Source organism: Prionailurus viverrinus, chromosome B4 (genome assembly GCF_022837055.1).
Source record: "Prionailurus viverrinus isolate Anna chromosome B4, UM_Priviv_1.0, whole genome shotgun sequence".
NCBI classification, from domain to species: domain Eukaryota; kingdom Metazoa; phylum Chordata; class Mammalia; order Carnivora; family Felidae; genus Prionailurus; species Prionailurus viverrinus.
In genome coordinates this window covers 123989117-124006619 of record NC_062567.1, presented here as the reverse complement: position 1 = coordinate 124006619, position 17503 = coordinate 123989117, and the positions used below count along the sequence as shown (strand labels likewise).

The window sequence follows — 17503 nt, the reverse complement described above, 5'->3', positions numbered from 1 at the left end:
GAATTCTATCATGTATTTGAGAAAGAAATCATACCAATTTTACAGTACTTCTCAGAAAATATGGGGAAATGTTGGGAACACTTCCCCAAAACATTTGTTTTATGAAAGCAGCATAATTCTAATACCATACTCTAATATCAAAACCTGATAAAGAGATTTTAAGGAAAAAAAGGGGGGGATAGCCAAATGTCTCCCAGAAACAGACTGAGATATTCTTAATAATATATTAACAAATTGAAATTAGCAGTATTTTTAAACAATACTACATCATGATCCAATGAGGTTTATTCCAGGAATACAAAACTGGTTCAACATTATAAAAATCAATTAAAATAATTCTTCCTAGTAATAGAATAAAGGAAAATATATTATGATTATCTCAATAGATGAAGAAAAAGCATTTGACAGAATTCAACATTGATTTATGATTAAAAATACCTTTAAACTAGGAATAGAAAATTTGTAAGTGTTAATTTGATAAAGGTTGTCTATAAGAAAACATAACTAATGTCATTCTTAATGGTGATATATTGAGTACTTTCTGCCTAAGATAAGGAGTAAAGCAAGGATATGTACTTTTACCACTTACTGAAAGCTAACCAGTGTAATTGGGAAGGAAAGAGAGTAGATAATTAGCTTACTAGCTTATTACCCTCTTCCCCATATTTCCTATCATAGCATTATATTTTTTTCTAATAGTTAGTACTTTTTAAATTTATCTCCAGATTATCGATCTTCCTCAGTAAGCTCCAGGAAGGAGGGACCTAGTGTTATATCTGGCCTGTATTAAGAATTATAATATTTGACGTATGAGTGAATACATTTAATGTTTGGGGAACCTTCTCTTCTGTATCTTTTCATATTTATTGTGGAGAGATAATCACTAATTTATCCCCAGAGAAGAAGTTAAAGATTTCATTGGTGAGTTTAGTAGAAGGACCTAGGTGAGCATAGCTCAGATTGTACCTTTTCTTTTCTTCACTTGCTAAGAACACATATCCTATTCTCTTCTCCTGAGTCATAAATTTTATAGGGGAGCCCCCATTGCAGGGAAGGTGTTGCTTATCATTGGGTGGGTAAATCTGTTTTATTCAGTGATGAAATATTCTCAAGCTTACCTGCCCATAAACCTAGTATGTTTTCTCCAATTCTTCTTTACTAGTAATGTGGTCTATATTTTGATCTTTAACTGTGATTTATGTTCCCTTCCTTTACAAGGAAAAAGGGAAGGGAGTGTTACTGAGTCATCTTAAACTCTATCATCTATCTAAAAACTAAAAACTTATTTATAAAAAAATCATAGAGGGGCGCCTGGGTAGCTCAGTCAGTTAAGTGTCCGACTCTTGATTTTGGCTCAGGTCATGATCTCATGGTTTGTGGGATTGAGCCCCATGTTAGGCTCAGCACTGACAGCATGGAGCCTGCTTGGGCTTCTCTGTATCCCTCTCTCTTTCTCTGCCCCTCTCCTACTCATGTTCTCTCTCTCACTCAATAAGTAAACATTTAAAAAATCATAGAATTTTTAACTACTACTTAGGAAAAAAAAGTTGTAACATAAAAGGCAAAGAAAGGTTGCTATCATTAAAATATAAGGAGCTCTTACAAGTCCAAAGAGAAAAATTCATTGCCATAGAAAACCAAGCAAACATAAGCTGCAACTCACAAAAGAAGAAATATCTGAATGGCTAGTAATAATAGCTGCCATTCATTGAGGACTTACTGTATACTATCTCCTTAACAATTTACTTGCATTATGTCATGTAAACAGTAACAATGGTTTTTTTTGTTTGTTTTACTGTAGCAAATACATAGTTTTTATTATATGCTAGCTACTCTAAGCACATTACTTACAATCTACCTATTTTATAAATGAGGAAGCAGGCAGGAGGAGTTTAGCCATTTGTGCAAATAGTTGAGCCAGTCTTTTAACTCAGGAGGACTGAGTTTAGAGCCTATGTGTGGTTTTTTTTTTTAACATTTATTTTATTTTTGAGAGAGTGGATGTGTGTGTGCATGCATGAGGGAAGGACAGAGAGAGAGGGGGACAGAGGATCCAAAATCAGACTCTGTGCTGACAGAAGAGAGCCTAATGCAGGGCTCAAACTCACCAACCATGAGATTGTGACCAAGCTGAAGTCAGAAGCTTAACTGACTGAGCCACCCAGGCGCCCTTAGATCCTGGGTTTTTTAAATGCTACTTTATACTTCTTGTCCATAAAACAAAGAAATATAATGCTTTCCTACTCATTTTAATTTTATTTTTAAATTTCAAAAACAGTACGTGATTGTACTAACAAATGTGAACAGTGCAACTGTGTGTAAAATAAAAAATAATTATTTGCACTCCTAAATTCTACTCTTCAAAGGTAAAAGCTGTTGATCACTTGATATGCATTCTTCAAGGTTTTCAAGAAAATAAAATTTAAAAATTTTAAAAATTATTTTTCTGTTTATTCCATGTGTATGTATGTGTTAGGTTTTTTTAAAAAAAACCTTTAACACATGCTATTGGCAAGTGTATGGGGAGCAAGCACTTTGGTGTACTGCTGATGAGAGTGTAAATTGGTACACTATATCTGGTGGAAAATTTGGTGTGTCTATAAAAATTTTAAATGTGCTTACCTTATCCATTCATTGTTTTTCAAGGGACTATTTCTAGGAAAAATAGAACAAATGCCCCAGAATGTTTAAGATGAACGCATAAAGATAAGGATAGACACTGCATGGTTTATAGTAGCAATTTTTTTTTTAATCACACCATTGGAAACAGCCCTTGTCTAAACTGTCCAGGTTTAGAGAATTAGTGTGTTTACTATATAATTAGTTAACTAATGGTAGAATTGCTGTTGATTTTTTTTTTCTTTGTAAGATATATCAGAGTAGATTTTAGAATTGAAAAGAAAAGCTACTACCCGCTGGGGAAATCAGTTAATTACCTGAAGTCACAGTCTCCACACTGAAAATCACTATAAGGAGATGTGTACATAACTTATCAATATAGCACCTGATACTCACTAAATATCTGGTATTATTATTACTATCTCTGTATCTCCACAGTTAGCATTTTTTGGTAATCAGAAATAACAAATTACAAAAGAGTACCTCAGCAAAGCATTGTGTATACCATATTAACTATCAAAGGTTTATGAAAGACCAATTCTTAGAATCAATAGACATAAATTCAGGTATTCTGGCTCTTTGTGAACATGGGCAAGTCCCTAAATTTTTAAAATAATCCTATCTGCCAAATGGAGATACCAACCAAAGAGGTAAACTGAGGATTATTTTGAGGAACAAATGTAAATTATTTGAAAAGTAGAGTGCTATACAAACACATTTAGTGTAGGAAGCTGGTTTTAAGCATATTATTAGATTGTCTAATGCCTAGTACAATGCTTGAAATCTAATCACTATACATTTCTTAACATATTTTTGAATTTATAAATTGTGTGGTTTCTTCCTGCATATTCAAAGTTTGATTTATGTATAATAATTTCATATGTAGAGTTTGAGCTTATCACTTTTTCCAGAATGTGTTGTTGTAATAGAAAAAATAATTATTAAAATTTGTGTACATTTTTGTCCGTTTTTCTTACTTTAGGAATGGAACATTACTAAACTTTCAATTGAGTATGATTCTGAGCCCTTTGGAAAGGAACGAGATGCAGCCATTAAGAAACTGGCTACTGAAGCTGGAGTAGAAGTTATTGTACGAATTTCACATACATTATATGACCTGGACAAGTAAGTTTTTCTTTTATTCTGGTAGAATATACATAACATAAAATTTGTTATCTCAACCATTTTTAAGCATACAGTTTAGTGGTATTAAGCACATGGACCAGTAAGTTTTAACCTGTGGGACTTAAGTTTGTGAAATGAAAATAACAACATACACATAGAATTGTGGGAGAATTAAATGAATGTATGTTAAGTCCTTAGCCTTTTAACTGCTGTGATTTTTTATTTACTCAATGAGAGATGCCAAAATTACAGGCACATTTAGTGCATAAGACAAAAATACTCAGAATTTCACTTTCAAAACTATTATGAGTATCACATAATTTTCCTTGACTGTTCTAACTCAACCTGTGGTCTTGCCTTTCAGGGCTCTTAGTAATATTAATCTCATAGTTTATATGATATAAAGCTATACTACGCTTTGATATGCTCAGTATGATTGTCTTAAATTATTTTATTTCATGCATGTATATCTTTTTTTAATGTTTATTTATTTATTGTGAGAGAGTTAGAAAGAACATTTACACAAGTGTGCAAGCAGGGGAGGGGCAGAGAGAAAGAGAAGGAATCCCGGGGGGGCCTGATCCCATGAGCCATGCATGACCAGAGCTGAAACCAAGAGTCAGATGCTTGTCTAACTGAGCCATCCAGGTGCCTCTCCTGTATGTATACCTCGTCTGGATTTTAATTTCAGATGCAAATTGTATGTAATACTACTTTGCATAGCTGTAGTCCTCTAAAATGTGGCATAATATCTTATTTCTCAAAGTGTATTTTTTTTTAAATATCATTTCTTGGTGATGCTTTGTCCAAAAAAAATTCTGTGGTAAGTTTAAATTTAGAAAGTATTTATATTCTTTGAATTTTGAAGGTTTATAAGATTCATTAGCGTACTAACTTTTGGCATACTGTCATCCTTACAAGTGCTGAACTTGAAATCTCATAATTTATGTACCTTTTAAATACTTTTTTAGTTCTTTACTCATTTTATCTAGTTAATAAAGCTAATTCTATAAGTTACATGAAAAACTAGTTAATTTTGTTCTACTTTTCCAAATGTATAAAAACTGTAGTTTGATTCAGGCAGGGGTCTTATTTGATATTAAGCCAAAAGTCATATATCTCTTATATATATATATATATCTTATTGTTTTTGGTGCAATTATAAATGAGATTATTTTCTTAATTTCACTTCCAAATTCATTCCATGAGGCCAGTTCAGCCTGATACCAAAGCCAGATAAAGACCAAAAAAAAAAAAAAAAAAAAAAAAAAAGAACTACAGGCCAATATTTCTCATGAATATAGATGCAGAAATTCTCAAGAAAATATTAGCAAATCAATTTCAGCAATACATTAAAAAAATCATACATCACGATCAAGTGCAATTTATTCCAGAGATGCAATGGTGGCTCAATATTCGCAAAAAATCAACATGATACATCACACCAATAAGAGAAAGGATTAAAACCATTATGATCATTTTAATAGATGCATAAAAAGCATTTTACAAAGTACAACATCCACTCATGATAAAAACCTTCTGCAAAGTAGGTCTAGAGAGAATGTATCTCAACATAATAAAGCCTTGTATGAAAAACTCATAGTCAACATTATATTTAATTGTGAAAAACTGAGAGCTTTTCCCCTAAAGTCAGGAACAAGACAAGGATATCCACTCTCACCGTTTTTATTCAACATAGTACTGGAATTCCTAGCCACAGCAATTAGGCAACATAAAGAAACAAAAGGCATCCAAATTGGTAAAGAAGAAGTAAAACTCTTGACTACTTGTAGATGCCATGATACTGTATATAAAAATCCCTAAAGATTCCACCAAAACACTACTAGAACTGATAAATGAATTCAGTAAAGTCACAGGTTATAAAATCAGTGTGCAGAAATCTTTTTGCATTCTTATACACCATTAAGGAAAAATGGAATTTAAGAAGACAAATGAGCATAAGGAAAAAAAGAGAGAGGCAAAGCAAGAAACAGACTCTCAACTATAGAGAATAAGCTGATGGTTACCAGAGGGGGAGGTGGCTGGGAGGATGGGTTAAATAGGTGATGGAGATTAAGGAGGACACTTGTGATGAACACTGGGTGTTGTATGAAGTGTTGAATCACTACAGTATACACTTCAGCCTAATATAATACAGTATGTTAACTAACTGGAATTTAAGTTAAAAACTTTGTAAAAATGTACTACATTTGGATTAAGGAAACCTTGATTTCCTATTTATTAGTTATGCAACCTTGACTAACTTATTTAACTCTTTCAGTAGGCTCTAGTTTTTGATCCATAAAATGAAGGAATTAGATTTTACAGTATTTCTTTATTAGGGCTAAATGTCAAGCAAATGGCCATCGTAAAAGAAAATAATTGGTTATTCCCAAATAGTGTCTGATCCAAACTACCATTGTCAAAGCTAATTTTTCTTTTTACTATAACTTGATTGAGGCAATCAGTGATCAGAAGTGAATGTAAAATGTACATAAGATACATATGCTGACATTTTAAACAAGTGCATGATAAGCACAATAGAAAATAGCAAGTGATTGTCACTACAGTAATATAGAATCCTAATTAATGAGACTTGCTTATTGCTCCTTGATATTGTATTGGTCTGGTTTAGTTTTTACTGACGATTAAGAGATTCTTTGAGCTGAGTTTTAATGTTTTTACCTTTTCATATGTATTATTTTTATGTTATTGCCTTTAGGCTAATTTAGCTGCTTGTTTTTTTTCACTCATAGATGTTTAATGATACCCTTTGTCTTAAAGGTTTTGGTATTTGCATACTGTATATTTTTGACAAGTAGCAGATGTTTAAAAAATTGCGAGAATGGTTTTTAGATTCAATAACTACTTTAGTAATTTTCATGGTTGTATAAGGAGCTTACATCTGCCTAGAAGTCTTAAGTAATTAATTTTATTTTCTGATTTTAAGCCTTTTCAGAACTTACCAGTCAAATTATATTTTTATTTTACTTTGTTATTAGGATCATTGAACTCAATGGTGGACAACCACCTCTTACTTATAAAAGATTCCAGACTCTCATCAGCAAAATGGAACCACTAGAGATACCCGTAGAGACAATTACTTCAGAACTAATAGAAAAGTGCACAACTCCTCTGTCTGATGACCATGATGAGAAATATGGAGTCCCTTCACTGGAAGAACTTGGTAGGTGTAAATGGTAATAAATGCAGAGCTTAAGAGTTAATAAATCACACAGAAAATCTCACTTCTAATTTGACATGTAAAGTATTTTGCATTAAGAGGGAAAGGAGAAAAAAAACAAAAAGAAACTCTTAAACTAAGAAGTGATAAATCTGTACATTATTTATGTGTTCTATAAATGTGATCTATCTGTGATCACCTTAAGATGTTCATCCTAAAGAATAGAGACCATGATGTATCCTTATATATGAGGAGTTATCCAGGGCCGTCAATTCATTTTTATGCTACTGTCATAAATTATTCTGCAAAGTATTTTTTTCCTACCTGTTGCGGTTCAATAAAAATTATTTTAGTTCCAGAAGAATATTTTTTCTTTTTTCTTTTTTTTGTTTTTTTTTTTTTAGGTTTTGATACAGATGGCTTACCCTCTGCAGTATGGCCAGGCGGAGAAACTGAAGCACTTACACGTTTGGAACGGCATTTGGAAAGAAAAGTATGATAACATAGATCATGCTTGTATTTCCAAACTAGCATCTAAAGAATAATTTCACTCTTTTTTAAAACCAAAAAGTAGACTGTTGAACAAGAGGAATTGAGAGAAATAGTTAAAACAGCACAGACCTAATTGTTTGGAAATTAACAACTATCTCTTCATTTAGATATTTTTTTTCCTCCTCTGCTGATTATTTCCTCTTTAGCTACTACCAATACTACCTCTTCTTTCTGTGTAAGCTGGTATCTGATGACCATAACTTTGAAGCTAAGATAAAGTTCTTCTATTTCACCTTTACCTCAGTGTCAAGGAGACAGGTTGAAAGTGCTCTCAGCTTCGTGTTAGGAATTTGAAGGTAATTTATTTCATATGAGTATGTGCTACACCAGGATGGCTAAAACAAAAGAATGCTTAATTGTATTCTGCTGTGTTTTTTATTAAAACATGATTGTGGCTGGGATAATAAGATATTATTTTCCAAGAAGTATGTAACTTTTTTTTGTTTTTGTTTTTGAGAGAGGTTAGAGAGTGTGAGCAGGGGAGGGGCAGAGGGAGAAGGAGAGAGAATCTTAAGCAGGCTCCATGCCCAGCACAGTGCCTGAAGCGGGGTTTGATCTCATGACCATGAGATCATGACCTGAGCGGAAATCAAGAGTTGGACACTCAACCGAGCCACCCAGACGCCCCAGAACTATGTAACTTTAAAGAAATATATATCAGTTTTAAATACTCTTTAAAATGGAAAAGGCAATTAGTTAGCATAATTCTCTCTGTGTATTTTCAGGCGTGGGTGGCAAACTTCGAAAGACCTCGAATGAATGCAAATTCACTGCTTGCTAGCCCTACTGGACTCAGTCCTTATCTTCGATTTGGTTGTTTGTCATGTCGACTATTTTACTTCAAACTAACAGATCTCTACAAAAAGGTACTATCTAAAACTGAAGCTTGATTTTCAGAATACTTTTTTAAAAATTGCTTATAATACTTATTTGCATTTTAACCTTAGGTAAAGAAGAACAGTTCCCCTCCCCTTTCCCTTTATGGGCAACTGTTATGGCGTGAATTTTTCTATACAGCAGCAACAAATAATCCACGCTTTGATAAAATGGAAGGAAACCCCATCTGTGTTCAGATTCCTTGGGATAAGAATCCTGAGGCTTTAGCAAAATGGGCAGAAGGACGGACAGGCTTTCCATGGATTGATGCCATCATGACACAGCTTCGTCAGGAGGGTTGGATTCACCATTTAGCCAGACATGCAGTTGCTTGCTTCCTGACCCGAGGTGACCTGTGGATTAGTTGGGAAGAAGGAATGAAAGTAAGTATTCTGCTAACTAATATGGTACAGTCTTACTTTGAAAGACTCTGTACTTTATTAAACAATTCCTATAAGTTGTCTATTATGTAGATTCGTTTATAGTCTAATTTTTTCAGTGGGTAAAGAATTTAAATCCCTAAAGAGGCACACTCTTGGAGAGCAGAATGGTATAATCAGATAGGAAAAATGTGAAAACTGGTTTGATTAACCTAAAGTCATTTCAGAGACTGAACCAGCCTAGCCATCAAGGGAACTATAAGGTTTAATAACACTCTGGACTTACTAGATTAACATATTTATAGGTGATTATTTCTACTACAAAAAAGGATTCACCTGGAATTCTTAGAAATATTGAATTTATATTGTAAAATTTTAAGCCTGTATGATTTTACTTCACTTCAAAATCACAGCTTTTTAGTAACCTAGTATGTAAAGTGAAACATACTGCATTTTATGACATCATCTTGTGGTTATATGTAATAGGACTTGATTTACCTTCCTGTTTATAACATAACTTTCCCCTATCCAAGGACCATTTCTGATCCATTAAAAAAAATTTTTTTTAATGTTTGTTTATTTTTGAGAGTCAGGGTGCAAGCCAGGGAGGAGCAGAGAGAGGGAGACACAGAATCTGAAGCAGGCTCCAGGCTCTGAGCTGTCACCATGGAGCCCGATGCAGGGCTCAAACTCACGAACCATGAGATCATGATCTGAGCCAAAGTCAGACCCTCAACCAACTGAGCCACCCAGGCGCCCCATCTGATCCTTTTTTTGGGTTTTTTTTTTGTTTGTGTTTTTTTTTTTTTTTGCGTCTCCTATATTTCCTAGTACAAAGTTGTACGTGAGGTAGATGTTACAGCAAACACTTAATGAATTTATAAAAATTCATTTTAACTTGGTCAAGGAATTCCAAATTTAAACTCTATAATGCTAGTGCATTTTTAAAGGTCATTTATATATATATTTTTGTTATTTTATTTTTTTAATTTACATCCAAATTAGCATATAGTGCAACAATGATTTCAGGAGTAGATTTCTTAATGCCCCTTACCCATTTAGCCCATCCAGCCTTCCACAACCCCTCCAGCAACCCTTTGTTTGTTCTCCATATTTAAGAGTCTCTTCTGTTTTGTCCCCCTCCCTGTATTTATTTTTTGTTTCCTTTCCCTTATGTTCATCTTTTTTTTCTCTTAAAGTCCTCATATAAGTGAAGTCATACGATGTTTGTCTTTCTCTAATTTCAATTAGCATAAAATCCTCTAATTCCATCCACAAAGTTGCAAATGGCAAGATTTCATTCTTTTTGATTGCCGAGCAATACCCCATTGTCTATATATACCACATCTTCTTTATCTATCCATCCATCAATGGACATTTGGGCTCTTTCCATACTTTGGCTATTGTTGATAGTACTGTTTATAGTGCTATAAACATTGGTATGCATTTGTCCCTTCAAAACAGCATACCTATATCCCTTGGATAAATACCTAGTAGTGCAATTGCTGGGTCGTAAAATAGTTCTATTTTTAATTTTTTGAGGAACCTCCATACTGTTTTCCAGAGTGGCTGCACCAGCTTGCATTCCCATAAAGGTCATTTATATTTGAGTGCTCCCTCTATGTAGGCCAGTGGTACCAAGCTTCTAAAGTTTTGTTAGTGATTTATTTGGTAATATGTTTGCTTTCTCGAAAATGTTTGCTGCTTTTTTCTTTCATTTTTTATTTGAATCGTTGACTTGAGTATTTTACCCTGGTCCCAATACCACCGGCAAAGATTAGAAAGGTGAATTCTATTCAGAAATTCACTTATATTACTGATATTTTTCTTTCCCTGAAATAACTCATTACAGAACAGAACATTGACAAAGAGGCTGACTTTAGAAAGTTTAATTTTATAGTTCTGTGCTAGATTTTCTTTTCCTTGACTTTTGATCTACAGAGACCTGGAAAATGGTTGCTTTGAGAATTATATGTGTACAAACTAATTGGTTACTGTTACTTCTGAAGGTATTTGAAGAATTATTGCTTGATGCAGATTGGAGCATAAATGCTGGAAGTTGGATGTGGCTGTCTTGTAGTTCCTTTTTCCAACAGTTTTTTCACTGCTATTGCCCTGTTGGTTTTGGTAGGAGAACAGATCCCAATGGAGACTATATCAGGTAAATCAAGGGTTATTTTTATTCAGTTTGGAATAACTAATCCAGGAAGAAATTTTTATGTTTAAGCAACACTTAAGGTTTTCCCCACTTATCATGGGCAGCAGAAATGAGGAGATGGGTAAACAAATCATTTAAATGGTATTAACTTGATTTTGATCATTCATAGCTAATAATTAGTTATAATTTGCTTATAGTTCATTTTATTAATAGTTTTTCTTCCTTCTCCCAAAAGGCGTTATTTGCCTGTCCTAAGAGGTTTCCCTGCAAAATATATCTATGATCCCTGGAATGCACCAGAAGGTATCCAAAAGGTAGCCAAATGTTTGATAGGAGTTAATTATCCTAAACCGATGGTGAACCATGCTGAGGCAAGCCGTTTGAATATTGAGAGGATGAAACAGATTTATCAGCAGCTTTCACGATATAGAGGACTAGGTATGTCAGCAATTACCTTTTGTTTGTTTCTTTGGCAGTTGTTTATGTGTACCTATCCTTGAATTTGATCTTGAGCATAACTTAACAGGAAATTTTTTCCCTTTAGGTCTTCTTGCATCAGTGCCTTCTAATCCTAATGGGAATGGAGGCCTCATGGGATATTCTCCTGGAGAAAATATTCCAGGTTGTAGCAGCAGTGGAAGTAAGTGAAAAGGAATTTTCTACACTTAGTAACATAGAGAGATTAATAATCCAATACATATTTATTGAATCCTCACTACGTTTTTAAAAAATCTATCTTTTGTAATCTATCTTTGTATAGTAAGTTCTTTGTACACATACATACATGTGTATATACATGCACTCACACATGTATACCCTCATTTCATTAGTGACATTTTAGAGGTGAAAAACATCTTTACACATAGTAGAATTTAGGTCAAGAAGTTTTCTTGGAAGATTGTGGGGTGGATAGCAATTTGGGTAGGCAGATGAAGGAGAGAGCATTATGGACCTGGAAATGGGAGCAAGTGATTATGGAAAGATCCTGAGGATTTGACTTGCTATTAAAGCATTCTTCCCTCCAGTTTTTGTTCCATTTGAAAGGATTAGATACTTCTGAAGCATATCCATTTTTTCCCTCTACTTATCCTGTTTGTAGGCTTTTATCTTATAGTGTCTCACAAAGCATATCAAAGGTCAATATGCTATGTAACTTATATACAGATGTATTGAAGTATTTTTGTTCTTAAAACAAAGCATAATCTAATTATGATAATAATTAAAAAAAATTTTTTTTAATGCTTATTTATTTTTGAGAGAGAGAGAGACACACACACAGTGGGAGCAGGGGAGGGGCAGAGAGAGAGGGAGACACAGAATCTGAAGCAGGCTTCAGGCTCTGAGCTGTCAGCACAGAGCCTGACATGGGCTTGAACCCACGAACTATGAGATCATGACCTGAGCCAAAGTCAGATGCTTAACCAACTGAGCCACCCAGGTGCCTCCGATAGTAATATGTTTAGGTTTTATTTAATTTTTAATTTAATGTTTTTCCTTTTCTTTTTAATTTAGAGAGAGGGAGAGCCCAAGTGGGGCAGAGAGGCAGGCGGTGGGGAGGTGGGGGGGTGGTGCGGGGAGAAAGAGAGAGAGAGAGAAAGAGGGAGAAAGAAAGAATCATAAGCAGGCTCCGTGCTCATTGCAGAGCCCGATGTGGGGCTCGATTCCACAATCCTGGGACCACAACCTGAGGCGAAATCAAGAGTCGGATGCTTAACCAACTGAACCACCCAGCTACCCTATTAATTTTTAACTTAATTTTTTTCCACTAAGAATACCCGTTCAGGGGCACCTGGGTGACTCAGTCAGTTAAGCATCTGACTTCAGCTCAGGTCGTTATCTCACAGCTTGTGAGTTCGAGCCCCACATCGGGCTCTATGCTGACAGCTCAGAGCCTAAAGCCTGCTTTGGTTTCTGTGTCTCCCTCTCTCTTTGCCCCTCCCCCACTCACACTCTGTCTGTCTCTCTCTCAAAAATAAATAAACATTTGGGGCACCTGGGTGTCTCAGTCGGTAAGCATCCAACTCTTGGTTTCAGCTCAGGTCATGATCTTTGAGGTTTTGTGGGTTCAGGCCCCACATTGGTTTTCAAGCTGACAGTGCAGAGCCTGCTTGGGATTCTCTGTCTCCCTCTCTCTGTTCCTCCCCGACTTGTGCTGTCTCTGTCTCTCTCAAAGTAAATAAATAAACTTAAAAATTTTTAAAAAAAAATAAACATTAAAAAAATAGAGTGCCTAAGAAGTGACAGTAACAAGTGCTGTAAAGGATGTGTAGAGACTGGAACCCTCAAACGTTGTTGAGAGATGGGCTGTAAAATGTTATAGCCACTTTGGAAAAAGCTAAACATAAATTTAACTTACAACCCAGAAACTCCATTCCTAAGTGTCTGTCCAAAAGAAATGAAAACATGTCTACACGAAGACTTACGGAATCATAAGACTGTTTTCGATAGCTTCATTTATAATAAGTCAAAATGTACATCCATGCAATGGAATATTAATTCATAAGAAGGAATAAAATGCTGGTACATGCTACATTATGGATAAACCTCAAAAATACTATGTTAAGTTAAAGAATCCAGACACAAAAGACCACATACTGCCCAATTCCATTTATATGAACTGTCCAGAAAAGGCATGCCTTTAAAAGAAACTAAGTTAATGGTTATCTTAGGTTTAGGGGTAGGAATGAGAATGAACGCAAATGGGCATGAAAATGTCCTAAAACTGGATTAGATTGTGCTGATGATTACACAACTCTGTAAATTTACTAAAAATTATTAAATTGTACACTTAAAACAGGTGAATTTTATGGTATGTAAATTATACCTCAAAACTGCTTAAAAAAACTATTCACTGTAGAGAACTTGGGAAATTCAGAAAAATAGAAAACAGCAAATAAAAATCACCCACAATTCCATCCACTAGAAACAGTCATTATTAAATTTTTGGTATGTTTCCTTTGAATACATTTTCTATGCGATTTTTCCCCCCGCAGTGTCTTTAAGTTCGAATTTTATGAGTGAAAAATCCTTTTGGTGCTATTGATAGTGTAACATAAGAGGACTGTGATCATACAAACTTTTTGCCCTCAGAAAACATGGGATTTTTAGAAATAAGAAACATGGGTGTTTGTTTAAAGCTATTTTCATTCTAAGATTTGTCATCTTATATAATCTTGGCATTTGAAATTTAACCACTGTAATGTCCCTGAAGATACAGTTAATGTGGGGATTTCTGATTTTTATAAGCAGCTATGCTAGTCATAAGCCAGTTGATTCAGCAAAGCTCTTTGCTCTACTCATTGTCTCTTGTACTGTTATTCTTGTGACAATATAACTTACTGCATTTTTTATGGGGAAGTTATAGGCAGTTGAGATATTCATCAATTTAGGGACTCAGGAAGAGTCTAAGTGCCTGCTTATCATTTAGCTCTCTAAAGAAATAAAATGCCATCTTAAGGAAATTCTGAATGTATTTATTGAACTTATTAATTTACCACCTCCTCTTCAAAAGTAGCCACTCTCCCACTTTCTAATACTATAATTTTTGCCCATTTTTGCACTTTATAGAATCCTATAGTTTGTAATCTTCTTTTTTTTGGCCTGGCTGGTTTCACTCAGTATTTCGTTTATGAGATTATTCTCATTATCTTAGAACTGGAAGAAGAATGAATTTGATTAACTTGAGAAAATGAGGTGACTAGTCTGTGATTTAGCCTACCTCTGTGAATCTTCCAGTAAAATTGACTTTTCCTTCTTCAGTGTCCCCACTGTGTGCTATAAAAACTTCCCTCCTAGAATCTAGTAACACTTATTTGTACTTAGTGATTTTATGTATCTGTCATCTACTTGACTGTAAATGCTTTGAAGACAAGACCTCATGTCTTAGTAATATTTGTATCCCTAGTACCTGTTATAGCCTTTAGCATAAACAAACATGCAACAAATGTATAAAGTATGAATAAATATGATAGTTGAAAGTTATTTGTTGAAGCTTTCTTGATTCTGTCGCTTCTCGGCCTTTTGGCTAAGATCAAGTGAAGTTTTCTTGATTGTAAATTATATGATATATATATATATATATATATACACACACACATATAAATGGTTAGCACTTAACCACTTTAAATGTATAATTCAGTGGAATTAAGTCCATTCATGTTGTTACATGAAGTTTTATTTTATTTATTTTTTTTTTAGTTCAGAATTTTCACATTTTATTTATTTATTTATTTATTTATTTATTTATTTATTTATTTATTTATTTTTTATATATGAAATTTATTGACAAATTGGTTTCCATACAACACCCAGTGCTCATCCCAAAAGGTGCCCTCCTCAATACCCATCACCCACCCTCCCCTCCCTCCCACCCCCCATCAACCCTCAGTTTGTTCTCAGTTTTTAACAGTCTCTTATGCTTTGGCTCTCTCCCACTCTAACCTCTTTTTTTTTTTTTTTCCTTCCCCTCCCCCATGGGTTCCTGTTAAGTTTCTCAGGATCCACATAAGAGTGAAACCATATTGTATCTGTCTTTCTTTGTATGGCTTATTTCATTTAGCATCACACTCTCCATTTCCATCCACGTTGCTACAAAAGGCCATATTTCATTTTTTCTCATTGCCACGTAGTACTCCATTGTGTATATAAACCACAATTTCTTTATCCATTCATCAGTTGATGGACATTTAGGCTCTTTCCATAATTTGGCTATTGTTGAGAGTGCTGCTATGAACATTGGGGTACAAGTGCCCCTATGCATCAGTACTCCTGTATCCCTTGGATAAATTCCTAGCAGTGCTATTGCTGGGTCATAGGGTAGGTCTATTTTTAATTTTCTGAGGAACCTCCACACTGCTTTCCAGAGCAGCTACACCAGTTTGCATCCCCACCAACAGTGCAAGAGGGTTCCCGTTTCTCCACATCCTCTCCAGCATCTATAGTCTCCTGATTTGTTCATTTTGGCCACTCTGACTGGCGTGAGGTGATACCTGAGTGTGGTTTTGATTTGTATTTCCCTGATAAGGAGCGACGCTGAACATCTTTTCATGTGCCTGTTGGCCATCCGGATGTCTTCTTTAGAGAAGTGTCTATTCATGTTTTCTGCCCATTTCTTCACTGGGTTATTTGTTTTTCGGGTGTGGAGTTTGGTGAGCTCTTTATAGATTTTGGATCCTAGCCCTTTGTCCGATATGTCATTTGCAAATAATCTTTTCCCATTCGGTTGGTTGCCTTTTAGTTTTGTTGGTTGTTTCCTTTGCTGTGCAGAAGCTTTTTATTTTCATAAGGTCCCAGTAATTCACTTTTGCTTTTAATTCCCTTGCCTTTGGGGATGTGTCAAGTAAGAAATTGCTATGGCTGAGGTCAGAGAGGTCTTTTCCTGCTTTCTCCTCTAAGGTTTTGATGGTTTCCTGTCTCACATTTAGGTCCTTTATCCATTTTGAGTTTATTTTTGTGAATGGTGTGAGAAAGTGGTCTACTTTCAACCTTCTTCATGTTGCTGTCCAGTTCTCCCAGCACCATTTGTTAAAGAGGCTGTCTTTTTTCCATTGGATGTTCTTTCCTGCTTTGTCAAAGATGAGTTGGCCATACATTTGTGGGTCTAGTTCTGGGGTTTCTATTCTATTCCATTGGTCTGTGTGTCTGTTTTTGTGCCAGTGTTACGTGAAGTTTTAAATAAATCTTGTACTGGGGCACCTGGGTGGCTCAGTCAGTTAAGTGTCCAACTTCAGCTCAGGTCATGACCTCACAGTTTGTGAGTTCAAGCCCTGCATCAGGCACTGATACTGACAGCTCAGAGCCTGGAGCCTGCTTTGGGTTCTGTGTCTCCCTCTCTCTCTGCCCCTCCGCCACTCACACTCTGTCTCTGTCTCTGTCTCGAGAATAAACATTAAAAAAAATTTTTTTTTAAATAAATCTTGTACAATAATGCAAGGCGACAAGTATCACTATTAGGGGAAGCCCTACCAATGGTAAAACCAGGAGTAGCACCATTCAGTGGTAAATTTGCCATAGTCCAGAGTCTGACCTTCAGCCTTAACAGCCTTACAAGTCCCAAGAACTGAGGGTTTTTAATTTAATGAGAGGTGACCATTCTGTGAAGGGCACACTAGAAGTTTAAAAATCAGGGCGCTTGTTGTGATGAGCACTGGGTGTTGTATGTAAGTGATGAGTCACTGAATTCTCCTCCTGAAACCAATATTGCACTGTATATTAACTAAAATTTAAACGAAAAAATAAAAATCATGTGACTTAAAATATCAAGGAACACTAGTTCATTATTTATGGTGGAGGTATCCCTTTCCAATGATAGACTTCATCCCTGATCCACTTTCCCAATTTTGAGTACTTTGAAAAGCTGAATTCTTTATCCAGAGGAAGTTGATGAGCATGAAACTATAATAAAAAATAGTAGATTATCTTGCTCAGACCAAGGTAACCTCTCTGTAGGGGCTAGAATGTTCATATTTGTCCATTATCTAGACACACTGACAAAAATGTTTCTCTAGAACCTATTTCCTGGGCCAACCTATTCTCCTGTGACACTGGTTCTTTTTAGAAGGGTTGATACAGTTGCTAGGTAACTGCCATGTTGTTTCTGAATTCTTGTGT

General features: G+C 35.0%; 1 protein-coding gene and 1 pseudogene across 3 annotated transcripts in view; both read left to right on the top strand.

The window, feature by feature from the left end:
• CRY1 (cryptochrome circadian regulator 1) overlaps positions 1-17503 on the top strand; it is a 96578-nt gene that overhangs the window by 76800 nt on the left and 2275 nt on the right. For all 3 annotated transcript variants that reach the window (XM_047865856.1, XM_047865857.1, XM_047865858.1), the window contains 8 exons: positions 3602-3744; positions 6747-6931; positions 7333-7421; positions 8206-8346; positions 8428-8739; positions 10746-10897; positions 11130-11332; positions 11439-11534. In XM_047865856.1, coding sequence (XP_047721812.1) covers positions 3602-3744; positions 6747-6931; positions 7333-7421; positions 8206-8346; positions 8428-8739; positions 10746-10897; positions 11130-11332; positions 11439-11534 — 1321 coding nt within the window. The remainder of the gene's footprint in view (positions 1-3601; positions 3745-6746; positions 6932-7332; positions 7422-8205; positions 8347-8427; positions 8740-10745; positions 10898-11129; positions 11333-11438; positions 11535-17503) is intronic.
• LOC125171484 (uncharacterized) lies at positions 14899-15030 on the top strand (annotated as a pseudogene).